The sequence below is a fragment of the Saccoglossus kowalevskii genome, chromosome 20 (assembly GCF_978046115.1).
Source record: "Saccoglossus kowalevskii chromosome 20, keSacKowa6.1, whole genome shotgun sequence".
NCBI classification, from domain to species: domain Eukaryota; kingdom Metazoa; phylum Hemichordata; class Enteropneusta; family Harrimaniidae; genus Saccoglossus; species Saccoglossus kowalevskii.
In genome coordinates, this window is record NC_140660.1 from 6,464,514 (window position 1) to 6,492,297 (window position 27,784).

At 36.1% G+C, this 27,784-nt stretch overlaps 1 protein-coding gene across 2 annotated transcripts in view; it reads left to right on the top strand.

The window, feature by feature from the left end:
* The window catches only part of LOC102809954 (uncharacterized), a 28,290-nt gene extending 5,441 nt beyond the window's left edge, over positions 1 to 22,849 (top strand). The window contains exons 1-5 of one of the 2 annotated variants that reach the window (XM_085494625.1): positions 7,049 to 7,082; positions 13,790 to 15,883; positions 16,863 to 16,954; positions 17,583 to 17,756; positions 19,080 to 22,849. In XM_085494625.1, the coding sequence (XP_085350751.1) occupies positions 13,807 to 15,883; positions 16,863 to 16,954; positions 17,583 to 17,756; positions 19,080 to 19,274 (2,538 nt within the window). In that variant the 5' untranslated portion in view covers positions 7,049 to 7,082; positions 13,790 to 13,806 and the 3' untranslated portion in view covers positions 19,275 to 22,849. Of the gene's footprint in view, positions 1 to 7,048; positions 7,083 to 13,789; positions 15,884 to 16,862; positions 16,955 to 17,582; positions 17,757 to 19,079 lie in introns of those variants that run through there. The other variant, XM_085494624.1, reaches the window with a different exon arrangement.
* Positions 22,850 to 27,784: the final 4,935 nt, after the last annotated feature.

Below are 27,784 nucleotides of genomic sequence, written 5' to 3' on the forward strand. Positions count from 1 at the left end.
TTTCAGTGATTACTACACACTATTTATAAACATAAAACGTGATTTGTAAAATTGCATTGGGTGTATAATTGACTATTTACAGTTACCAATTATTCTGGGTCTGAACAACTGAAGTATTATTACCGGGATAGATCTAACATTAGACAGGTAATTGTGTAGAAACCAAGACAGGACAGTAATACCAATTAAGCTTGGTCTGAAAAACTAATCTATTAATAGCTCTAGCATTAGACAGGAGAGAAAAAAGAGCTTGACTCGTCTATTGACCTGTTAATGCAAAACTTTATTTTGCATGATTTTACACACTGTTGGTAAGGGTGAATGAAAAGGTGGGCATTAGACAATACGAAATAAACCCAAATTCAACCAAATTATACAATAACATTGTAGTGGGGTGATACTGATTTTTGTAGGGGTTTGTAAGATAACATTTTCTGTTTTTTTTTCACATATTATTGACATTGAGTAAGTTTAATGCAAAGACATGACAGAAACCCTCAAAACGCTTAAAGCAACATACCAGTAGTAAATATTATAGCCACATAGTTTATTTATTTGTGACCATATTTCCTAGGGACATTTAAAAAAAAATTAATATTTACTGAACTACATTCTGAAACGCATTAAACTGTGTGATGCGATGAGATTATGTCTTTTGTACAAGGAAAATTACCTATCAACTCGTTCAAATTTAATAATATTTTTAATAATATTACATGTCATGGCTACTCTATTTCTGCTCTATTTGACTGTGACCTTGCAAACGTTATTTATGCTATTTTAAACTTCATAATAATAATAATTTAATAAACTGATACAAATTGGATTTTTTTTTTATAAATATGTTTTAAGGATGACACAACTATATGTAAAAAATGCAGACAGTTTTTAAAGGAGTAAAAGGGATATACCATTTAATGTATGGGAGGGGGGGATATTGTTATACAAGGTTTCACTGAAGATACCAATGTATTCAACAATACTACTGTACTTGTTTTGTTTCCTTGACCTTGCATATTGGATTTGCATACTGGTGTTGAGTACTGAGATCAAGGGATACACCATTTAATGTATGGGGGGTATTGTTATACAAGGTTTCACTGAAGATACCAATGTATTCAACAATACTACTGTACTTGTTTTGTTTCCTTGACCTTGCATATTGGATTTGCATACTGGTGTTGAGTACTGAGATCAAGGGATACACCATTTAATGTATGGGGGGTATTGTTATACAAGGTTTCACTGAAGATACCAATGTATTCAACAATACTACTGTACTTGTTTTGTTTCCTTGACCTTGCATATTGGATTTGCATACTGGTGTTGAGTACTGAGATCAAGGGATACACCATTTAATGTATGGGGGGGTATTGTTATACAAGGTTTCACTGAAGATACCAATGTATTCAACAATACTACTGTACTTGTTTTGTTTCCTTGACCTTGCATATTGGATTTGCATACTGGTGTTGAGTACTGAGCGCAAGGGATACACCATTTAATGTATGGGGGGTATTGTTATACAAGGTTTCACTGAAGATACCAATGTATTCAACAATACTACTGTACTTGTTTTGTTTCCTTGACCTTGCATATTGGGCTTGCACACTAGTGTTGAGTACTGACATCAAGGGATACACCATTTAAGGTATGGGGGGTATTGTTATACAAGGTTTCACTGAAGATACCAATGTACTGTAAAATACTTTATTTTAGCTGGATTTAATTTTCGCTGGAAGGACTTTTTTATTGATTTGTATGGAATTTATTTTCACCGATTTTTGAGAAGTTGAATGTAAAATATAGGAAAAAAGGTATATTCGCTGTATTTTATTTTAACTGAATCAGTCAGATGTCAACCGGAATATTACAAATCATTGACTGTAGTTCAGTCATTGTATTAATAGTGATTAATTACAAGTATTTGTAATAAAAAGAATGTCAGATATTTGGGTCATCATATCAATGTTGCTGTAAGAAATGTAGTACATGTAATACATGTTTTTATATTCACACTACCATATTGTCTCTGTTAAAAGTATGTATAAACCAATCATTACAATATTTTTTTTATTTTGACCATATAAATACTATAAAACATGTCTTTTTAGCGAATTTAGTGAGAGAACTGATTCGCTAATTTAAGATGTCGCTAATGACTTTATTTCAAATTCAAAATGGCCGCCAATCAAGGCTTGGGGATTTGTATATTGTAATCTGGAACATCAAAATCTGGGGCGCTTCCTAATTACACTTGACAGTGTTTCTTTGTTTTTATGGAGGTGATATCTGCTCATTTGTTTTAGAACGCGGCAGACAAGTATTGTGAGAACAGGAAATCAACAATGACAAGAGATATTCGCTAAATCAACATTTCGCGATTACGTCATTTTACCACAATTCGCTTTTTCAACATGTTTTACAGTACCCTTTAATCTATGTAAGCCCATGTGCTACTCATAGAACAAATACAGTACCCTGCTCTCTTTTGATGTAAAAAGTTGTTTTTGTAAAGTATTCGGCTGCCATTAAAACAAATGATCATATTTCCTTGACGCAAGTCACTTACTTTTTCCAGACACTATACACTGTAGGTATACTGACATGTTTTAAGGATTATGTCCATTTATTCTCCTTTGTTCAGCTTTTCATCACCAGCTGATTATGTGTGCAAATGATCATATTTCCTTGACGCAAGTCACTTACTTTTTTCCAGACACTATACACTGTAGGTATACTGACATGTTTTAAAGATTATGTCCATTTATTCACCTTTGTTCAGCTTTTCATCACCAGCTGATTATGTGTGCAAATGAGCCGTATTCTCAGTCTCACTACACTCACAGGAAGTCTAATTCTTTGACTAAGTACCACTTCCTGTCTTACTACTCAAGGCAGAACAGGTTAGGCCAGACTTTAATTATCCCTTGTTTCATGAACCCGCCAAATGAACTGGAGCTGAAAATTAAATAAAAATAAAATTTTATTTCAGCGTAGTTTCTTGCGCCCGTCGACTTGTGAGTGCAAAAAATTGCTAAAAAAATTATTTTTATCTTCATTTTTTTTTTTCCGCCCGTCGCCTAACAGATCTAAGTTGCATTTTCATGGGAGTATCATGATCAAAGTACCAAAGTCTCGCGCAGATCTATACTTTATGCATGTTGGTTGAAAGTGAATCTAGGGTATTGACCTCTCTACGTGCTGCTTGTGACTACTAGGCGAACATGGCAGCGGCGTGGTTTGTGGTGACACGCCATGAAACTCTGTCGTCAAAAAACGAGAAATCCCTCATTAATGCTGAAAATTGTGCCCCAATTGGCGACATTGCCAACCAGGTTATACATGGAATAAAATTTTATTTCATTTCTTCTCTCCGGTCAATGATCTTACTTACAATTCTTTGAGAATCACACAAAATTAATGGGAAAAAAAAATTTACTTATAAAAACTCGAGAAACAAGGAATAAAAAAAGTCTGGCCTTACCTGCCTTGCTGTCTAGTACACAATTTTGAAAAATTTTAAACACTGCTTCCATCAGTAAATATTCCAGAAAAAACTCATAATAAATAAAACAATTATATTGTTATGCAAATTAGACATAGCCAGTCATGTGACTTGTATAGAGATGGAGGTTATTGACACTGGTCAGTAAGTTCTCATGCTTAACTTTTTCACCACCAGTTTCCCCCCTTTTCATCACAAATTTACTAAATAGACCCATTTATATATATTGTGCACTTTCCTATAGAAGATTGGAATAAACATGGCCACATTTTTTAAGTAAAAACTGATAATTGAATCAAATTTTATCTGTTGACAACAAAATTAGTGTTAATTTCCAGAAATATTGAAGAATATAAGGAAAAAAAGCAGAAAAAATTGAGCAAGAAAGTCTGTTGGTGGAAAAGTTAGTACATCATGAACCAAATGGACTCTGTTTTGACTATTGATTTTAGCATGGTTGTCATGGCAGCTTGGTTGTCATAGCAAATGCTGACTGCCATCGTCAAACAGTGGAGAATCTGTTTACAATTGTACCAGTTTATAGTGATATTATTTCAATGTAAATATTGAGATCATATGGTGTATGTGAATACAGAGCAGATGTTAGTCTAATTATAAGTTTAGGGTTTGGAACAGCACTAATTAATTTGCATAATTAAATTTGCATATGTCTATTGTTATAATATAACGTATACATTATATTCAGAAAAGACGGTACTACTGTTATATTGACTGATACATAGCAAAGGTCGATGTGACCGCATACTGTCTAATTTTAAAGATTGACAGCTTTTTCTTAACTATAATCTAATATTTCAAATAATCAAACACAAAAAATTTCAAACGCATAATAACCAAAGAAAAATTTTTGTTTGTAAACTTTACCAAAATTGTAGATTAGCGTGCTGTTGGTGTGGTAAGAAACGTGGTTATTTTCAAGTTCACCGCCCAGAGCTAATTTCACATTCCAGAGCCATGAGTCATTTTACAATCTACACTAACCATATAAAAGGGTATTGTTATGACCACTTGGCAAACAATAGGTATTGTTAAAGGAATTCCAGTCCTAGGCATTCCTCGTTTTGGTCATGTATAAGTACATGTACGTCATTTGGGTTTGTCTAGTGACGATAATTTCAGCTCTTAGTATCATTGGTACATGCATTAGTAGTGATTGTCTGTCCATTTACAGAAGCCTCCTTAGCTCGGTTAAAAAAAAGTACATTCACATCCTATTCTGTCCTGTCAACATGACATAAACAGTCTGGTACAGTCCCTCTCCTCAGTACATGCAATAGTGTCCAGTCAGACGTGATATAAACTGTCAGTCTGGTACAGTCCCTCTCCTCGGTACATGCAATAGTGTCCAGTCAGACGTGATATAAACTGTCAGTCTGGTACAGTCCCTCTCCTCAGTACATGCAATAGTGTCCAGTCAGACGTGATATAAACTGTCAGTCTGGTACAGTCCCTCTCCTCGGTACATGCAATAGTGTCCAGTCAGACGTGATATGAACTGTCAGCCTGGTACAGTCCCTCTCCTTGGTACATACAATAGTGTCCAGTCAGACGTGATATAAACTGTTAGCCTGGTACAGTCCCTCTCCTCGGTACATGCAATAGTGTCCAGTCAGACGTGATATAAACTGTCAGCCTGGTACAGTCCCTCTCCTTTGTACATGCAATAGTGTCCAGTCAGACGTGATATAAACTGTCAGTCTGGTACAGTCCCTCTCCTCGGTACATGCAATAGTGTCCAGTCAGACGTGATATAAACTGTCAGCCTGGTACAGTCCCTCTCCTTGGTACATACAATAGTGTCCAGTCAGACGTGATATAAACTGTTAGCCTGGTACAGTCCCTCTCCTCGGTACATGCAATAGTGTCCAGTCAGACGCGATATAAACTGTCAGCCTGGTACAGTCCCTCTCCTCAGTACATGCAATAGTGTCCAGTCAGACGTGATATAAACTATCAGCCTGGTACAGTCCCTCTCCTCAGTACATGCAATAGTGTCCAGTCAGACGTGATATAAACTATCAGCCTGGTACAGTCCCTCTCCTCAGTACATGCAATAGTGTCTAGTCAGACGTGATATAAACTGTTAGCCTGGTACAGTCCCTCTCCTTTGTACATGCAATAGTGTCCAGTCAGACGTGATATAAACTGTCAGCCTGGTACAGTCCCTCTCCTCAGTACATGCAATAGTGTCCAGTCAGACATGGTATAAACTATCAGCCTGGTACAGTCCCTTTTTGCAGTAACCTGTCAAAACTTGACTTGACGTGCCGTTCCATGGACAGTTAGGATCATTCCATTATAATGCTAGACATACAATAATAGATACTCTAGAAATATTGAATAGTTATTGAATACATACACAAGATTAGTAAATCACAATGTTGATAATCCCAATAAAATAGCGTTTCCCACACAGCGCCCTCAAGTCTTGAACAAAGCAAAAGGCAAGTATTTCACAAAATTGCAAGTCATCTTGCTAACAGACTATCAAATAATTTGAATAATAAGCGAATAATACTGAGAACTGCTATGAAACACCATAATTTTTTTTTTCCCACACGTTATTTTAAGACCCATATCAAATAAAATGTAAAGCGACCATGGTGATCGATTAATTTAACCAGCATGCAAATAATGGGCTAATAATAACTGAAAAGAGATGTTGCATATTTGTTGGGTTGTTGTGGTAACTGAATATGGAGTAAAAAATATCAGTGATTTAAAAAAAAAAATACTGCATGTCCTAATAGACAATTTGGCCCACACAAAATGCAGACAACTGCTGTCCAGGGTGTGTGATTGCCTAGCAACTGATAGTCTACTTTGCAAACGACAGGTACTACAATGTATGTTTTCAGATCTGTTCACTTGCACTATTGTTGGCGTTTGTTTCGTTGCACGATTTATAAATTTTGATTAGATGCTGCTTATTACTGGAATCTTTACAATCTAATTACAACCCTATTTTCTCTATGTGAATAACAGACATGCCGGGAGCGGCTGTAGGTGACAGGGTAATGTTGGGTGTAGGCGGCAAACGATCGCAATCGCAGGGGATTTTGTAATAGTGGTGTGCACCGTGGAAATCCCTAGACAGTGATTGACAAGATTTCCTTGATGACATGTAAATTGGTATACATATACATGTACAGTAGGCTCTGAGCAAAACTTAACATCTATTTAAAACACCAGTTTTTTTTTTACCATGTTGCTAATATAATTGTTTTGGTGTCAAACTCGCACGTATCCTTTACATAAAACAATGTAGAGTGTGTACAGTAACCCTGGTTTGAATTTTGAAGGTAACTGACACAATGTAGTTATTGACTTTCCCCTCCCTATATATACTGTCCTACATAACAACAGCCTTGTGTTCTCAGGGTGACTTTACATACAGTAGATATCCATTACACCAAGCCATTGTTATGTTCTCTCTTAATACGCTATTGTTGCAATTGAGAAACGTTATTACAAATCATTGAAATGGTAATGTTATACATCGATCTTCCAGGCTTAGCTTTCCAGTCTTTTCATTTGGTGACTACACAGGGAGGTAGGAATCTGCATTTACTCATTCCAGGCTTAGCTTTCCAGTCTTTTCTTTCGGTGACTGCACAGGGAGGTAGGAATCTGTATTTACTCATTCCAGGCTTAGCTTTCCAGTCTTTTCATTCAGTGACTACACAGGGAGGTAAGAATCTGTATTTACTCATTCCAGGCTTAGCTTTCCAGTCTTTTCATTCGGTGACTACACAGGGAGGTAGGAATCTGTATTTACTCATTCCAGGCTTAGCTTTCCAGTCTTTTTATTCAGTGACTACACAGGGAGGTAGGAATCTGTATTTACTCATTCCAGCCTTAGCTTTCCAGTCTTTTCATTCGGTGACTACACAGGGAGGTAGGAATCTGTATTTACTCATTCCAGCCTTAGCTTTCCAGTCTTTTCATTCGGTGACTACACAGGGAGGTAGGAATCTGTATTTACTCATTCCAGGCTTAGCTTTCCAGTCTTTTCAAATACATAGGAGGTTGCAAAACAAATCATATTATTGCTAAAGTCTGGTGGGTTTTTTTTTTGGGGGGGGGGGGGGCTTGTTATCACAGAACATATTGTGACATAAATTCAGACAACTCTAACGTATAATTTATATTGGGTACATGGTATACTGTAGAATACTTTATTTTCGCTTGGAATTTATTTTCGCCATTTTCACTGAAGGGATGATTCCGTGAAAATAAAATCCAGCGAATATACTTTTTTTTCCTATATTTCACATTAAATTCATCAAAAATCAGTGAAAATAAGTTCTATACAAAACGCCCAAAAGTCCTTTTCAGCGAAAATTAATTCCAGCGAAAATGAAGTATTCCACAGTAACAGTAAATGCCCCATTTGACATTATTCAGTCACCCACTCAACACGAATATTTGTTTTTGTAGCTACATGCAAGTATTTCAGTGTTGGATTCGTTCTTTTTGTTTTCTTTGGATATGTCTGTGTGTTATGTGTGTAGGTCATGTCTTATTTATGTGTCTGGACTCCTCAGTTCTCCTCAATACAAGTGGTTTCATGTCAATAAGATTGTACAGTAGACTTACATGTAGTATAGTATGACAGTTGTCAGCTGTTACGTTTTTGTATACATGTATGTTTGTGTGCTTCCTGATACTGGATGTCATTGCTGTCCCAACGAACGAGGTATTTAAATTGTCATTTATAGACAGGTGGTCAAGAATGTAATCTATGAATACAAATAATAGTTTAATTTTGATATTTGAAGAAGTGGGAATAAATAAAAAATATTTTGTTTGTCTATATTAAATTTAAGTTTCTAATGTATTGACTTGTGTGAAACACTTACTGTGAAACCATTTATTTTCCACTAGCATTTTAAATTTATAATATTGAGCAATTTCCCTGGGTTTCAAGTTCACAAACATGGCAAGAAAACATTAACTTCTATTGTTATTCTACAAGTTCACGTGAATTTAACTTAGAAAATTTTCACTTTAAAATAATTAATTAATGCAGAATTACTTGTCGCCATCTTGACCTTTGTTTCATAGGTTCATTTGACCAAACTAGGGCCAACAGGGCGGTCACTCACTGCAGGTATTACATGTTTTATTACATATGTACTGTGTTAATTGGCACAACCTACATTGTAAATAGGTTTACTCTGCACAGGGAGTCATTTTACCCAACACAGGTTTGACTGTACATGCAAATTTCAAATGAATAACAGTACACACATGTTGTACACTGTAATACATTGTGCCTGGTAAACCATTTTTAATATCTGGGACTACGTGACAGGGCTGTTACTATATTTCTATTATTATAGTATCATTGAGTGATCAAGTCTGGTCAGCATAGCACCTGCAGACCTTAACTAAAGTTCTCAAAAATCACATTTATTAATAAATTAATTTCAGTCAGTTTCCGATGCCCTGTAAAATACTTTATTTTTGCTGTGAAGTAATTTACGCCATTTTCACTGAAGGAATGATTCAGTGAAAATAAAATCCAGCGAATATATCCTTTTTTTTCTATATTTCACATTCAACTCACTAAACAGTAAAAATAAATTCCATACAAAACACCGAAAACATCCTTTCAGTGAAAATTAATTCCAGCTAAAATAAAGTATTTTACAGTATACTGTGGAATGCTTTATATTCGCTGGAATTAATTTTCGCTGAAAAGGCTTTTTGGGCCTTTTATGTGGAATTTATTTTCACTGATTTTTGACGAGTTTAATGTGAAATATAGGAAAAAAAGTATATTCGCTGGATTTTATTTTCACGGAAACATCCCTTCAGTGAAAATAGCGAAAATAAAGCATTTTACAGTATATTAGCCAAGTTTGGTATGTACAATGTAGAATGTATACATTTGTATATTCAAATCACTGGTTGCGTATTGCATGTTTCTGTTCTGTCGCCATTAATACCGAAATATTATTACAGTCATTCCCCTTCGCTAATAGGGTTCACTTTTACTGCACATTCCTCAATATACACAGTTCTTTCAGTGAAAATCATTACTGTGAAATGACTAATTTTCACTGGGTTTAAATTTCGCTGATTTAGCATTTCAGGCATTATCACTGGGTCTTAACTTCACGGTTTTATCATTTAGATAATGTGTTCTATGCTAAATTTTTACATATTCACTGGGTTTTAATTTAGCGCATTTTCCAGTCAGCGAAATAAGCAAAATTAAAACCCGGTGAATAATTAACCCTTTTACAGTATCTAACATAAAGCATTTCACAGTAAGCCCACCTGTGTATAAAATCCTACCAGACTTCCTTATTGTCGTGCATGTACCGTAAAATACTTTATTTTAGCTGGAATTAATTTTCGCTGAAAAGAATTTTTGGGTGTTTTGTGTGGAATTTATTTTCAACTGATTCTTGATGATTTAAGTGTAAAATATGGGAAAAAATGTATATTCACTGGATTTTATTTTCCCTGAATTATCCCTTAAGCGAAAATAGCAAAAATAAATTCCAAGCGAAAATAAAGTAATTTACAGTAATCATAAATCCATTGAAAGCTTACCCCTTGTCTTGAAATCCTTGCACCCTCTGCAAAACACAATAACCTATTGTGTTCCTGTACTCGGATTACAATACCCTTGGGTATAGGTGTCTTTCATTGTTTCTTTGCACAATTACACGTTGTGACGTGTTTTTAAAAAATCAGTTGGCAGTCAGTGAACTTAATGTTTCTCATAATCTCCCTCAGTGTAGTAGCATTCCACACATGGCACCAACGTTGTAAGTATCAACTCCACTGTCAAATACTTTATTTTAGCTGGAATTCATTTTTTGCTGAATAGACTTTTTGGGTGTTTTGCATCGATGTATTTTAACTGGTTTTTGACAAATTGAATGTAAAATGTGGCAGAAAATGTATATTCGCTGGCTTTTATTTTCAATGAATCATTCCTTCATTGAAAATTTATTCAAAGCGAAAATAAAGTATTTTACAGTATTTATTTGTACTTGATTTACTTTACGTGTATTTTTGGCTGATTTCCCCTATTACATACATGTACATGTATACAGTGGCTCTAATTCTTGGTTTTCTGTTCACTGTGAAATCTTGCGTATTGTAAATACCCACTCCACTGACAAATACTCTAAAATACTTTATTTTAGCTGGAATTAATTTTTGCTGAATAGACCTTGCGAAATACGCAAGGTATTGCATGAATGGAACGGACTGAGCATCTGTCGTAAAAATGGAATGATTCGATTTTGAACTGGAGTATTTTATTGTATAGATCAATGTTCAAATCAGAGTGTAATACTGCGTTGAGATATGCTTACTTCATCAAAACTGATCACTACAAATGTGTACAGCACATTATTATAGTGTGAAAATACACAAAAACTGTTTTTGAGTTTGTTGAATGTTTTGACTCAAGTATGACCTTTGTTTGTCCTGTTTTTATGTTTGATTTAACACATAAGGTGGATATCCCAGTAAACTGAAAACGGTTTATTGGCAGCTTATCTCCTGAAGATGTGAAACATGTGTGCGAGACAAAAATGTTTGTTTTGCTTGGATTTTTAAGATGTAATATTGACGAAAACTAGACAAATTATAGTATTGTACATGTATTTGCTCTATTAGAAGCACATACCGCCACCCCCACCTTCACTTTACATTACAGGTTTTTTTCTATGGAGACAATAGATCATATTTTTTTTTTTATTATCATACATGTGTATCAGTTTAATACATTACTTAAATAATAATATTTTTATACACTGCAGAAGAACACTTTAAACGGGTTCAACCGTATCAATTAATGTTGCTGTCCATTTCTTACTTGCCTTTTCATAATTTAGATGTACAATGTAGTTCATTATTAATAGTTGTTTTGAGCTGGGACAAAAAAAAAGCAAAATTCGTTCTTGGGTCGCATTTATTTTGGCACCATCTCTTAAAGAGGGAGTGCATGGCAATAGTTAGAATTTGGTTGATAATTAATATGTTTGTTCCGGTAATAAGTGTTCTCATGTTTAACATTACGTCAGTGCCAAAGTAGATAAAGATAAAACATCTGATTTTGTCCCAAAAAATAGATCATATTTTAATTATTCATTTAATTTTAATTATTCGTTAATATGAGACACATTTAGAAGGATTTAAAACGTGAGGGATTTTTGTAAACAAGAGAACAGGGGCGCAGCGCCCTCATGACATGACCATGTGCCCCCTTACCCTGGGGAGCAGATCCTCTGCAACCATAAAATTCTGATTGACCAGGGATCACACGTGGCCACAGTCTTCAACTGCTGAAGGAAGCCATAGAATGCACCATTTTAATTTAGAATTATCAAAAACTTCACACCCTGGTAGGGAGAACCCAAACTCAACACCCTGGTGGGGAGAACCATATCCCCCACTAGGTGGGGCCGCTGAAATGCAGTGCTCCCTGTTGCAGTCTTTTTGTAGAAAAAACCCTGAGTTACCAAAAACACAGAATTCATTTTATTAGGCTCACAAGGGAACATGGGTGCAGCGCCCTCATGCCATGGCCCTTGCGCCCCCTCATCCTCTGGCAAGCATAAAATTCTGAATGACCAGGGATCACATGTGGCCACAGTCTTCAACTGTGACCTGTCTGATAGTAATTTTGACCCCAAGGAAGCCATAGAATGCTCCATTTTAACTTACAATTATCAAAAATTCTACACCCTGGTAGGGAGAACCCAAACTCAACACCCTGGTGGAGAGAACCCTATCCCCCACTTGATGGGGCCGCTGAAATGCAGTGCTTCCTCTTGCAGTTTTTTTTCTAGAAAAACCCCTGAAACATCGCTTGCTGATGCAGTTTTTTTGCCATTACTCAATGTGCTATTTTATGTTCTGCCAATACTGTATATACAACATACAATTGTGGTTTTTGAGATGCGCTGCTAATATAGCAAATACTGTATTGTTGTTTGGTACTGTAATCTATGATTTATCAAGAACTGAAAATGGTAATCCTAGAGCAGTTTAATAAAACAAAATTTACAATCCTCAAATACACATTGGCATTTTTTCTGGAATAGTGCTATAAATGGAACTTAAAGCAGTTTAATAAAACAATACAATCCTCAAATACACATTTGCATTTTTTCACAATATTTTTTCTGGAATAGTGTTATAAATTGAACTATTTTGTGGATGGTGCCTGAATCTGACTTTGGTTTTCAAAGGGTTAACTAGCTTAAAGCCATCGATATGTTAAGTTATGTTCGGATACAAAAATGTCTATCAGTTTCTGAGTGGTGGTGTTCATTTCTATGCTAATTTATTGTGTTTTTCTTCATGGATTTACTTTCATTCTGTTTGTTTGGTGACCTCGCTGAGTTGCCTATTGTGTATATCCGGCTTTTAAGCACAGGCTAGTCTGCAAAGTGGTGATATTCTTTCTGTTGGCGCCTTATTTTGGGTTGATGGGTCGTGGTGTTACAGAATGTGCAATCAGGTCACTGTTATTGGTGATATATCTGTGGTTGTTCTTTGTTCCGAGTGTCTCAGACCGAAAACATTGCCAAGTGAGTGTATGTGGCCAAAAAAATTTGTCAACTGAGTGTCTCAGACCGAAAACATTGCCAAGTACTCACTTGTGTGTGACTGAAAGCATTGCTGCTGTGTCTGCTTTAGAGTACAGTGTGATTTTTCTTATGAACTCTACTGTAGTCTTGATAGTGACTCCAACCAATTGAATTTTCTTTACATGCATGCCTACCTTACAGTTGTAGCTTAAAGCGCGGTGGTCGCCGCGCAGCATGTTCAAAATTCATGTAAATAAACAATGTATTTTACACACGTTGTATACGTCGCTGAGTCCTATATCGAACAGGGCACGGCGGGACGACCACCGCCCTTTAATGTAGCATCTATCCTTTAGTTGGCATTGTAAATTATTCTCAGACTGTACTGTGTACATGATTGTAGTCCCCTCCCCTGGCTTACCAAGTTCACACCACTGGTCGTCTTAAGGTTACACCACTTATATGTTGATGTCATTGTTGCAATAACTTCATAAAATTTTCTGACAAATTTATTTCCTGCTTTTGTACAAAATTGCAAATTTTTATATATTTTTTTTATTAATTTTAGACATAATTTTCGATTGGTCTGAAAAATTGTTTATTATTAAGCTTAAATTTTGTGTATATTGACAAAAGGTCGTAGTGTCATTAATTTTGTTGCTAATTTTTTTTTCTATATTTTACTTTTTAACAGATGAGTAACTTTACATAATGGAAGACAATGACCACTCTCCAGTAGAAGACGTAATAGATGGGAATACGTCTCCTAAAGATAATAATAACAAGTTAATTTATTGCCATGACGATGAACTAAAATCACCGAAAGAACTTCTTGGGGAGGACTTTGTGAGTATTGCCGAATACAATGCACACTTAGCAGAGGAGTTTCGGCGTCAGGAGCATATGAACAATATTATGGCGGATAAGTATCGAATGGAACGACTGACGGAGAAGGATTGGAAACTTATGTATAGTGATAGATATCAGGAGAATAATGTGGATAAAATATGGCGGTTGACGTACGATGCTGATAAGTATTACGAGGAGAACGTTGCCGAGAAGCAGAGTCTTGAAGATCGATGGAACTTTAAATATGCTGACGAATCGGATGTTGAAACTGTTGATGATGAGTCAGACTGTTCTCAGATTGTCACGAACGGCCCTATTACGGTGTTAGGTGCGTCTGTTGATCACGTGGCACCACGCGAGTGCAATTCTGTAAATGATGTAAAATCGTCAAAATCTGTAAAACATGTGAGTGATGGGAAACCAGTTATTGTTGTAAAACCGAAAGAGAAGAAAGTGGCGGACATTTCCCATAATGCACGCTTTAATGGCAGCCCTACCAACAGTAGGAAAGTGTATGAGGAGGTGAAAAGGTCAACAACAAACGGCACTGTGAGAGCAAGAAAAAATTCCAATGACGGCGGTCGCCAATCTGTGAACAAAGCCGGACTTACAAGGACTGGAAGTAGAAATTCATTAGGGAGCTCATCACCGGCATCCCAGCGTAAGTCAGGAAAGTTTACCACATTGGTGGAGATTACTTTAGAACCGAAAAACCGCGAAAACCATGTTAAATCTGCCAACAGAAAAAGTTCGCCAACGCAGCAAACAAAAAGTAGCATACGAGAAAGTCGTGTGCGTAGCGCAAATCAGGAGAAGCATGCACGTACAGGCAGCATGTCCCCACCTGTTGCATCTGCTCGTAAAGCTTTGTCTGCTTCCACCGTACGTAGTCGTAGTGTCGGACCGCATACTTTGTTACGGCAGGTCAGTGGGCAGAATAACGAAAAGCCTGCAAGTGTACGACAACGCCGTGCAGTTTGGGAATGCAAGGTTGTAGAACCGCCTGTGGCTAAACCTGATGCCTTTTCACCCAAGAGCGGGTCTCATCCTGAAGAAGACCGTATCGTTCGTAAAACATCAGAGAAAAGGAAGTCTATTGTGGCCGAGAGGAAAGCCATGCTTTTCGGGGGGACCATGGCAACAAATGATAAATCAATTGTGACACATTCTACAAAGCCTAATATGGGCGCTGTTAAGAAAACTCCAAAACAGGAACGTGAAAGAACTGCAAGGAGATCTCTCCCACCGACTCCAGTTAGAGTTGACAGTACCCGTTCTACATCAAGGACGACACCGCCCTCGTCAGCTAGAATTGATGTGACGACAAGTCCAAGACGTTCAGCATCTACGAAATCTGAATCAACGAGTCATCGAAACTCTACTGGTGCGACAAGATCTGCACCAGTGTTAAATCAAAAACCTGAGAAACCAGCAACAACGCTTAAATATTCTCCTCCAAAAACTCACATGCAAAAAACTGTTAAGCGTCGTTCACCACCACCGATTCCTGTCAAACCAGACAACTTGAGTCCAAGGAAGACTCCGCCTCGATTACCCGAAACAAAACCAAGAGTTCGAAGAAGTCCGCCAAACGTCAGTGACAGTACTAAAACCAAACCGCCATTACCGCAAAAGGGGAATGCTACAATTAAACGGGAGTCCCTCTCTCCACGGAAGAGCCATGAGATAATACCCGTTCTTAAGCCTTTAGCATTGGAAGATGTTATTAAAAACGAAGAAGTCATGCAGAAGGACAATATTGTGCCTAGGGTGGAAAATGGCGTAGATGAGGTGGACAGTGCAAGGATTCCCACAGTCAAAACCGATGAAAAAGGTGGACATTACTTTTTACGTGTCGTTGGAGAAGAGGAAGAACGAATTAACAAACTGTGTAAAATTGCAGATGATTACATGAAGGGGAAGGAACTCGGTGAAGAAGGTGGGTAAACAGCGCCCTCAAACAACATACTGTTGTAACATTTGTATATATTGGTTGGAGCTTATTCTCGCTTATTTCGCTGATATGTAAATATGATAAATTAAGATCCAGTGAATATTCCGGGTATTTAATTGTTTATTTCACAAACCTGTACATTTCAAAACCAAATGAATATCCCTGCATCACTCACATCTACTGTAAATTACTTAACTTGGAATTTATTTTCACTATTTTTGCTGAAGGAGTGATTCAGTGAAATAAAATTCAGCAAAAATTCCCTTTTTTTCTATATTTTACATGGAACCCATCAACAAAGCAGTGAAAATAAACCATAGCCAACAAGCTGAATCGACTTGATTTTTTGTTGTCAACCTAAGGAGTCTCAATATTCAAATAGCTCTAGGACCCTCTATGCTTACATAAAAAGACATGACAGTTTCTAACACTTGTTCTTGAATGTTTTGGTCTAAAGAGTAGTCAACCTAGGGAGACTCAATATTCAGATAGCTCTAGGACCCTCTATGCTAACATAAAAACATGACAGTTGGTGGACTACAATATTCAGGTGTATTTTAGGAAAGGTGACAAAAGTGACCTTGCTGGGAAAAAGTGAGAGTTTAAGGTCGTTTGTATGTATTCATTTGATTAAATAAGGTCAAAAGAATATCACATTAATTTGATATACAAGTTTTACATAATTATTGACTTCAGACATCATTCATTCATTCATTGGGATTTAGGATTTTTTTACCAAGTACAGAACGTTTTTTTTTTTCTCCAAAAAAAAACATGCTAAAATGGGTCGTTTCTATTGCCATAGGAATTTGTCTTAAAGCATCATTTCATAAGAAATAAACAGTATTCTCCCAAAATTATCCTGCAACACTAAAATGGTTTCTAGTATAGTTTTATTTTCTGGCAGTTTTTGAAACATGCTACATGGAAATGACCATCAAGTTTTTTTCTTTTTTTTTTGCAGTTTGTGGTAAAGTTCGTGCTGCAATCGGTAAAGCTCAACTCTTGACGACCAAGAAATTCAAACAGTTCAGAGGATTATGCCAACAGAATATCGTGAGTCTGATTTTTTTATTATCTTTCACATCGTTGTCAACTTTACAAATTTCCATCACTCTTTCTTTCTTCGCATATTTATTTATAATTCCATGATATTTTATTATAAGTTACCATCAGCAGACCCTTGTAATTACCACCATAGTTTTGTATGCTACTCTGGTGATCATCACTGATATCTGCATACCCAAGTCAAAATGTGGAATTTCCTGAGATTAAATTGATTCGACTTCTTGACTTCATTCTTAAAAAAAATAAATAAAAATTGTATAAGGCTTAGAGGGCACACTGCATTGGAGAGTACAAATCAGTAGAAAAATCAAATGTATCGATTGAGATTTATTAACATAGGTAAGCGCCCACCCTTCTAAAATACATGATTTTTTGAGCCAAGTACGCAGGGCGGTTTAGTATGTTCGGACTAATATGGTAATACCATATTTTTTTAGTGCAGCTTATCATACGAGTGATTGTCCGTCGTCCGTGTCAATGTTTTACTTTTTCGACTTCTTCTTGAAAAGGTTCTTGTTTGAAAAAGCTAATCTTAAATTTTCATTTGAGGAGTTTTTGCTAAGCTCTCTTTGATTTTAAAATGTTTGTGAATATAATCATGTATTTTTTTTTGCAGAATCCAAGCTCGGAACTCATCACCACGGCAACTGATTTGGAAGGATTCTGGGATATGGTTATGCTTCAAGTAAATGATGTCAATAACATGTTTACCGAGTTAGAACAGTTAAAACAAAATGGATGGAAAACTGTTCAACCTAAACAACAACAAAAAACAACTAAGCCTAAGCAAGTGAGTGGTTTTGGTTTATGATTTTTTTTTTTTACAAGCGTGCACATTTCTAGGTTTAGTCTGGATTCATAAAATGTTAACAGTTGTAAAGTTTTGATTCAATAATTACTATGTATCACTATGACAACACTGTTTGTGTTAATTTTCTACCACTGCTGATTCAGTTTTTTGGCTCAATAATTTACAATGACTGTATTTTGTGTACATCACTGGCAGCCTGCCTGTTTTTAGCTCCGCTGTCGACTTTGTCGAACGGAGCTTATCATATGAGTGATTGTCCGTCGTCGTCCGCGTCAATGTTTTACTTTTTCGACTTCTTCTTGAAAACTACAAGCCTGAATGCTTTGATACTTGATGTGTATGTACCTGGGGTAGACCTCTCTTAGATTTGTTCATTTCATGATCATATCTTCAATTCTCTAATTTTGGTGAATATTTTTGTCATTTTTGGTAAAAAGTGATATTTTCGACTTCTTGTTAAAAACCGCAAGTCTGATTGTTTTTATGTTACATATATAGGTACTACATGTGGACCTCTTTCAGATTTGTTCATTTTGTAATGATATCTTTAATTCTCTAATTTCGGTGAATATTTTTGTAATTTTTGGTAAAAAGTGATATTTTCGACTTCTTGTTGAAAACCGCAAGTCCAATTGCTTTGATATTAGATATATAGGTACTACATGTGGACCTCTCTCAGATTTGTTCATTTCATAATGATATCTTTAATTCTCTAATTTTGATGAATATTTTTGTAATTTTTGGTAAAAAGTGATATTTTCGACTTCTTGTTGAAAACCGCAAGTCCAATTGCTTTGATATATTATACATATAGGTACTACATGTGGACCTGTCTCAGATTTGTTCATTTTCTAATGATATCTTCTGTTCTTTAATTGCCATGCGCATTGCTAACAGCGGAGCTATCTCAGCCGACAGGCAGCTTGTTTAATTTTCTTGGCAGTTTTTCTCTAAAACATTGCATTCAGGTAAAAAAAAAACATGAAAAGTTGATGACATTTGTCAAAAATTGATAATTTTGTGGCACTTATAAAGCAGTTGTGATGAATGTTTCGCTCCTTCTCATTAGGTTAAATACCTGCGAAACACCCTTCCAGTTAAGCCTAATCTCACAACGGAATTTTCTTTTTGGATTAAAATGACAATGGTTAACAAAAGATAGATTAACTTTGTAAACAACATAAACAATAGTGTGCCATGATTCTTTGTTGCAATCCCTGGGATTAAAAGTTTCCCCTTTAAGATGAACAATTTATAAAGTGACAATATAGACTCTAACAACGCTGTGTTTTTTTCCGGTAGGTTAAGAGTGTACGCAAACCGATGACAGTGAACAACAGTGAAAAGACAAAGAAACCGACGACGACGACGACAATAAATAGCAAACGTGAAGAAGCAAGAAAACGACTAATGGCTGCCAAGAAAGCGGCTGCGGCAAAGAAAATCCATAATGCAGAAAATGATGTGCAGATATTTGTCAATAACGATACAAAATAGTATTGTCAGTTTCAATAAATATTTTAAAATTGTATTGTCGGCAAAACCTGGCTCTTTCAATGATTTCAAGTCACTTGGCCAAAATGCAAATCCGAAAGGTTCCGACTTTCAGGAGTTATGCTGTTCGCAATTGAAGTTAATTTTTTTTTACTACCGTAAATCCTGTTATGTTTTGTTAAAATTCTGCTACGAGTACACGCTAAACACAACTAACCGAGAAAGTATGTAATATTTGAAGACTAGAGCTAACATGAGTAAAATAGGGGTCGTATAAATTTGAAAGGGAGAGAATTAATGTCCAAACGGGTTTCAGAGTCTGGCATTCATCTCTGACCTATCTTCATAGAAAATGATATTAATTGGTAACTATGTGTGTCATTCAACAATCCTCCAAGCTACAAAAACCTGAATCCACGAAACTGCTTGGTGATGTGCGACTATTGGCCGAAATTGTCAAATGTTCATACTACTGTAAAATACTTTATTTTAGCTTGAATTAATTTTTGCTGAAAAGACATTTTTGGTGCTTTGTATGGAATTTATTTTCGCTGATTTTTGACAAGTTGAATGTTAAATATGGGGAAAAAGGTATCTTCGCTGGATTTTATTTTCACTGAATTATTCCTTCAGCGAAAATAGCAAAAATTTATTCCAGGCGAAAATAAAGTATTCTACAGTATTTGAAATACTGTGGCTGTTGTATTTATTACAGTGCCTAACCAAAGGTTTCTTTGTATGTCAAAGGTTAAATGTCAAAGGTTAAATGTCAAAGGCAACTTCAAAATTTGCCGACAGTACAAATTTAAATACATCTTGAACATTATTTTTTTTTTAAAAATGAAAAAAAAGTTGAATATCCCAAAAAAATTGGAAGATTCCATAATGTATGTATATAGGGGTGTTAATACATGAAATTGAGAGGTTCAAGTAAATTGTTCAATGTGGTTTCTTGAGGTTACTGCTGTAACAGTTTTTTTTTTTTTTTCGTGTTATCATTGCAGTTCTTGGTGAATATATACAATTGTTAGATCTCATTCAAGTCGCATGATTTGAACTCTCGTATGTTGCGAGATCTTTCAAAAACCTGAACAAGTTCTATGTAATATTTTAACTTGCTTAAAAGTTCACAATGGTAAAATTGATTTTTGTGAACTTGTGCTGTGAAACTTGCATGCCCTTGCATTCATCTGCTCTTGACCATTGATATCGGTACCGGTATATTCATTCCAGGCTTGATCCAGGTGCCCGTCGCTTAGACATCAAAAAATTTAAAAAATGGATGCCATGACAACTGCAATATTTACTGTCCCAGTCATTAATATTATTACAATTTGTTCTTCCAGCCAGTTTTACATTTATGCATTTTTTTTTTTTTGAAATATGTTTATTTTCAATATTTTTATCGTTGTAAATAATATGATAAAGTACAGTAAGTTAAGGTGGCTTATTGGGTAAGTTACCTGCCTCCCCAGCATTATTCTTTTTTTTTTCTTCAACATGATGAATCGACTGTAACTTTTTATTCAGATGCTTTTACTAATGTGCTAAAAAAAAGAAACTAAACACTTGTCCTTGTTCTACTTCAAACTGTAATAGTACCGGTACTGTGACCCAGTCATGTGATCCAGTCATGTGACCCAGACCTATATTTAAATATTTGTAAATGTGTCTTGATATGTTGAGGGCTCTTCTTAAAAAGAAACTTAGTTAAATGAAATGTTTCTCCTCCATAATTTTTTTTTTTTATTAATGTAAAACATGTTTTTATTGTAACTTTTAACAGCGACCCTCATGTAATTAGAATTATTCATAGCTTTTTGTTTTAGCGGGTTGTGGATAAATCACTAGGTTTTACATTCACTGGTTTGTGATGAATATTTTATCCTAAGGTTTACTGGGCATACTGTAAAAGCTTTAATTTTCACAGATGTTTTCCTTTTCATCACAAATTCACAAAATAGTCTTGTTTATGGTCTGCATTTCTAAAGATTGAGACAAAAATGATTAAAAAAATTTGAGCGAAAACTGAAAATAGACTCAAATTTTGTCTGTTGGCTCTAAAATTAGGGTTCATTTCCAGAAATATTTAAGACTACACGAAAAAAGTGGAGACAAATTTGGGCGAGAAAGTCTAGTGGTGAAAAGGTTAAAGCCAGGAAAATTTAAACTTGGTGAAAAAATAATGCATTTACAGTATTCCACACATTGCCGGCTGACGAAATTTTTTTTTTTTCTTCATTTGTCAGGTAAAAAAAAAAAAAAAAACATTTGTGAGTGATAAAGAAGGGAGCTAAAAAGGTATTAATGTCGATGGCGAAATGTTCTTGCGTTTCTGTTTGAACATAGAAATATTTAGGTTTTCCGTAATAGGGTGGTTGTCACCAGGAACAAGTGTGTTGTGCTCACAATGTATTTTACTTGTGTAAGTCGTTGTGGGTCTCGCATAAAATGCAAACCCCTTGATCATCTCCATTGACAGTGAAAACCATCATCATTGAGATTGTGATGTTTTGATTCAAGTAACCAGAGAACTTTCTAGTTTAACTTCTTGTTTATTCCACCATTTTCAGTTACACCAACGACACAACTTTTTTTTCATATCAATACACTAGGGTGATCAGGTGACATATAACATCATTACAAAAAATATGTATTCTGGCGCATGCAATTACCATCAACTCTGTTTCAAAATACTGTTGATTACCCTTAGACTACTGTAAAACATGTTGAAAAAGCGACATACTATTTTAGCGAATTGTGGTAAAATGACGTAATAGCGAAATGTTGATGTAGCGAAACTCTCTTGTCATTGTTGATTTCCTGTTTTCACAATACTTGTCTGTCGCCTGCCAAAACAAATGCTCAGTTATCACCTCCATAAAAACTAAGAAAAACTGTCAAGTGTAATAAGGAAGCACTCCAGATTATTGCGTTTTCTGTGTTTACAAAGTGTGTGTGTGTGGAGAAAGACATTGTTTGGCGGCCATTTTGAATTTATAATGAAGTCATTAGCGACATCTTAAATTAGCGATTTAGTTTTCTCGCTAAATTCGCGAAAAAGACATGCTCACAAAAAAGACGCATTTTACAGTATCATCGCGATGAATTTACGTATAGAAATACAGTAAACAGGTGTAGACTAAAGGCTGCAGGTAATCAACATTACTTTGAAACAAAGTAGAATCAGTTCTAATCTTGCGTGTACTAAGTAATCTCAATGACGACAATCTTGATGGTTTTCACTGTAACAAACTATTTAATTTTCACTGCGAGAAATGTTTACAGTTTGGCGATTTCTCGTGGTCACAAACAAAATATTTTGCGAATGTCTTTCCTTTTCATAAACTTTTGTGGTTTTCTTCATAAATAAATCAAGTTCCCCCTCTTTCTCGTTCTCCTTCCCCACATATCTCACAAAATGGTATGACCCATCATAATATTGAATAAGGAATTGAAATAAAATGTGTTGAATTGAAATCCAACTTATGTACACACCTATGTTACAATTTTTAAAAAAAAAAAGTTTTCCCAGTTTTGTGAGTATTTTCTATGTAAATAAAATTGAACAATTACAATGGTTTTGTTCAGTGTTTTATATTGTACATTTCTAGAGTCAGTGTTCAAGCTAAACAAGATAGTACCTGATTGGCTACCCAACCATAACGCCTCACAGTCGACCAATCAGAGAGCAGCATGTTTGTTTACATGTTTGTTTTTTTTACCTAAGGCCAGACTTTTATTATCCCTTGTTTCGCGAACCCGCCAAATGAACAGTAGCCGAAAATAAAATAAAAATAAAATTGTATTTCAGTATAATATTATTTTTATCTTCATTTTTTTACCGCCCGCCGCATAACAAATCCAAGTTGCATTTTCGTAGGAGTATCGTGATCAAAGTACTGAAGTCTCGCTCAGATGAGAAACGAGGTTATACATGGAATAAAATTTTATTTCATTTCTTCTCTGATCAATGATCTCACTTACAATTCTTTGAGAATCACACAAATCTAGTGGAAAAAATGAATTAATTTTATTTTTTTCCCCGCCCTCAAAAAAATTGCCTTATAAAAACTTGAGAAACAAGGAATAAAAAACGTCTGGCCTAACAAATTCTGCTTTGTATATGAGCTCCTGAGATGACTCAACAGTGTTTCTGTCACACAAGGGCACAAAGGGTTCTAGAATTACAATGGCTATTTGTCGTAATCTTGTTATGCTATAAAAAATATAACAATTCTGTGTATGCAAAATTTGAAAATTTTATTCAGAGCGTTTATAGTGCGCCCTCTACAGGACTGATTTTGTTAGGATCAAAATGAAATCTCTCAATATCAAATTGAGTTCCAACTTCAAGAAAAAAATAAAATTGTAGACACAAACAAAAATGATTTTCTTAGTTTACACTTATTTTGTTTCATTTCATCATATTAGAAATTCCATTTACAAGTGAGATATTTTTTAAGATAATTTTCCTTACAAAAAGTATGTGAGGTTTTGAAAACAAGGGACAGATGCAGGATGTTCAATTGAGGGGAGGAGCACTTTTATTGTCATGCTATTGTCGCATCGCTATTCAAAAAGGGAGTTCATTCACACTATGGAAGGTACTAATGTTATTTCCTTCCACGTTCACACTAAGATTCATTTAAAGCTGGGGAGTCGTCACCTGCGCATGCGTCAGATGGCCATAGCGTATCATAGTTTACAAACAAGTGTCTACCCATGAGCCTTTGCGTTTTAGCGTGTGTTATCGTCGCTTGGAACTCAATTCCCGCGCGTGCGCAGGCGACGACCCTTCCGCTTTAAGTACATTGTATTTTGAATTTCAGTCCAAGTTGAAACTATTTTCGTTGGACATTGGAACGTTATCGAACACGCAAGTACCTGAAGCCATTCATGCAATTAGTTCAGTACAGCATTCGTCCGCCGGAGGCGTTACGTCATTGTGCACGGCGCAGGATGATTAGCTGGTTCAGCTGCCACTAAAAGTTATAAATATTTATTGAAAACAACAGCAACAATAAGAGAACGGGTTTGTGATCATGGTAGTATTGCATACAATAAACGTGGGGCGTGAATTGTGCACTATAAAGAATAATATGACGTTGGGGCGGGCTTTGGGTTTATACGTAATATGTATACTAGTCCCGGGGTAATATGGCTACTACTGGGACGCGGTGACAGACCTAGAAGCGAACGGACCACTATTTAAGGGGGCAACAACGAATTTTATGCCCTCTAGTTTTCGTTTTCAATGCGAGCTCGACGCATATACAGGTATATTCCTGCCCCAAAGTTGTGTTACTAGCCGTGACCTGGCTTTGAAACCATTTTGTTATTTTTGAAAAATGTTTACCTTTTGATAAGAAAACAAATAATTTCGAATTAGAGATTATCCAGTCTTTTTCGTTGTAAGGGGACTGTGCCCCTCTCTTCTTTGTTGAAATACTGTGGTTTACTAGTATTTGGTTGCGCCCTCAGATGCCCAATGTGAACCACTTCGAATTCGGAGGGCGCTATACACGGTTGCCGACGGTACCATTACTCATGGTCATCTCCGAAAAACGAGGCAAAATTATGTCATCGTTATTTTTTTTCAAGCGGGAAATAAAAATCACGAACAGATAACAAATTAAACTTAATTAACTACTGGTTTTCGATCAAATCTATACAGTGTTCCATTCCCATCTTTCCTCACGTTGTGTGTACATCGATTACTAGTAATTTTTTTAGCTTCCCATTAATATAATCGTTGAATTTTGAAGCGGACGAGTCGTCACCTGCGCACGCGCGGGAATTGAGTCTCAATCGACATTGTGTCAACACAGGTGGCGCTATTCAGTGCGGCGATCTGCGTGTCAATGCTCAATCGATGATAACAATACAAGCTAAAAACGCAAAAGTTCACGGGTAGAGATTTGTTTATAAACAATAAAACGCTGTCTACCGCCATGTGTATCAGGGTAACTCTGTGTTTTTACACCTGTAAGATCCGACAAAAATAAAACATTAATAAATCGTTTATCAATCATGCTGAAAGTAGTCAATTTGGACAGCTTGTCGCGTAATATAGTTTTGTCAAAATGTCAGATTAAATCTAACCTCGCCGATGGATTTACGACGATATACCCGGCGTTTTACACTTAATATCACGCTGCTTATGGTAATCACATGTACCACACGATAATGTACATCAGTGGACATCAGACGCTTGTTTGTAAACAATGACACGCTATGGCCATCTGACGCATGCGCAGGTGACGACTCCCCCGCTTTAAACATATACAATTACACTGCATGTAACCGTGTTGTGAGAAATTCGCCAAATATTAAAGCGGGAGTGTCGTCACCTGCGCACGCGCGGGAACTGAGTCCCAAGCGACGATAACAACACACGCTAAAAACGCAAAGGTTCATGAGTAGAAGCTTGTTTGTAAACAATGACACGTCATGGCCATCTGACGCATGCGCATGTGACGACTCTCCCGCTTTAATCAAAAGCTCACATATGCCACAATGTAAAACAAATTGCATATGTTATAAAACTTAATGGCCCATATAATTCGGGGTAACACAAACTACTACCTACCAGTCACAATATATAGATATATATATATATTTCACGACGGAAAATATAAAAATCGGTTGGTGTTACCAATCAACTCTTCCGATGAAATAATTGTTATATTTTAGGGAATAGCGGTCATTGACCATGTGCATGTATGTCGTATCTCAGATTTTTTGTTGGTGACATAATGCGAATATATGAATATATATATATATCATCTTGGAGATTATTCTGTAATTATCATTACATCATTCCGGGGACTTCGCGCCATAGTTTCATATATATATATATTCGCTTCCATTTTGAGCAGGCGTCTACCTTACAAACCTCTGATTTTGGTTGCTATAGATACGTGAAGACGGACTCCTAAAATAAACTGTGACGATTAACATGTTATGTTAGACTTGTTTCCGTCGTTGGCACACAATTTCGAGTTGATTAAACAAAAGACAGAGAATTGTTATAAAAACTGCCACGACTGGGTCAGTAGTCTCATATTTACATTTAAAGGGCGGTGGTCGTCGCGCCGCGTCGTATTCGAAATGGGACTCATAACGCACACAGCGCGTGTCAAATACGTCATTTGTTTACATGAAATCGAACACGCGCTGCGCGACGACCCTTTAAGCTGAGATTAAGAGTGTGAAATCGACATGCACGAGTGCGGTCAATATGAGACGTGTTTAATCAAGACTGCGGTATATAGTTACCAATTTATTAACGACACACTGAAGTAATTATCGACAGTATAATTACTCATTAATATTCAATATGAAAAAAATTAAACGTGTCCTAGGAGAGAACCTGTAGAAAACGCCGGGTACTATTTCCCTTTGATAAATTCGCTGTTTTTTTGTTTTATTTCCAATAATTATGTTTTTCCCCGCAAAAGATAGACGTAAACATATTTTGTTCTGCTATTATTCCTGCATTGTTATTGATTCTTTTGCTGTGCAATTAGTTTTCCAATTCTGTCATCGCCCCGGGAGTTAAAACCTTTATACGGGTAGTCACTTGTATGGCTGCCTTTACGTTACCTTCTATTCATTTGGGAAAACAGGAGGAGAGACCGTGACTTTTTTGAATCTCCAACATTCGGGGTAGCTGCCCCCTTTGGTCCCCCAACAATTGTACTGACCATGGCATGCCAGATATATAAACGTGGCGCATAGGTCGGTAATAATATTACTCCATGGTATACAGATGTGGGACTCATATGTTGGTAGTTATGTATTGAGATAGCGAAATGAATGACAGCGTAAACTCTGTGGAATTCTGAAGGGCATTTACGAAAAAAAATGACGGTGGACTGCCACCGAATTCAAAACTTCGACCCTTTTCTAGAGAAGAAAATTTGGTATGGAAAAAGATAAATAAACGCTATTTGAGGGCCGAAGAATGCATTTGAGGTGGGGAGCCAGAGGGTAAAATGACGCAATTTCGGACCGAAAAGACCATTTTTGGTCAACATGGCACCATTGCCCCACATTTGTCCCAACTGAAGAAACTAGAAAGTTTTTCGTAATATAATCCATCTATAACAGGAGAATAATCGGGGAAAGTAAACCATTTGGGCATACTCCCGGTGGAATTAGTTATAGTCTGACCGCGGTCTAACCGCCCTAAATAAGAACAGGCAAGTTGGACGTAATTAGAATGGGTAAGTGGAAACCCGGAACTATGGCAGAGCAGCGTTCTGATTGGCCGTCAGATACACGTGTCACTTGTCTGCGAAAGTATTGTACAAAACACAAATACAGGTTAACAAACTTTTTGAAATAACTACTAAGGCAAGTTATTCAATCGCGAAAATATACATAGTCACGTGGTCGTGATAATCCGTTTGATGATTGTATTGACGTAAGTAAAATAAAACAAATCACGGACCGGTCCTGGTCACTGAACTAAATGGTTTTATCTTTTTGATTACCTGATTATATCT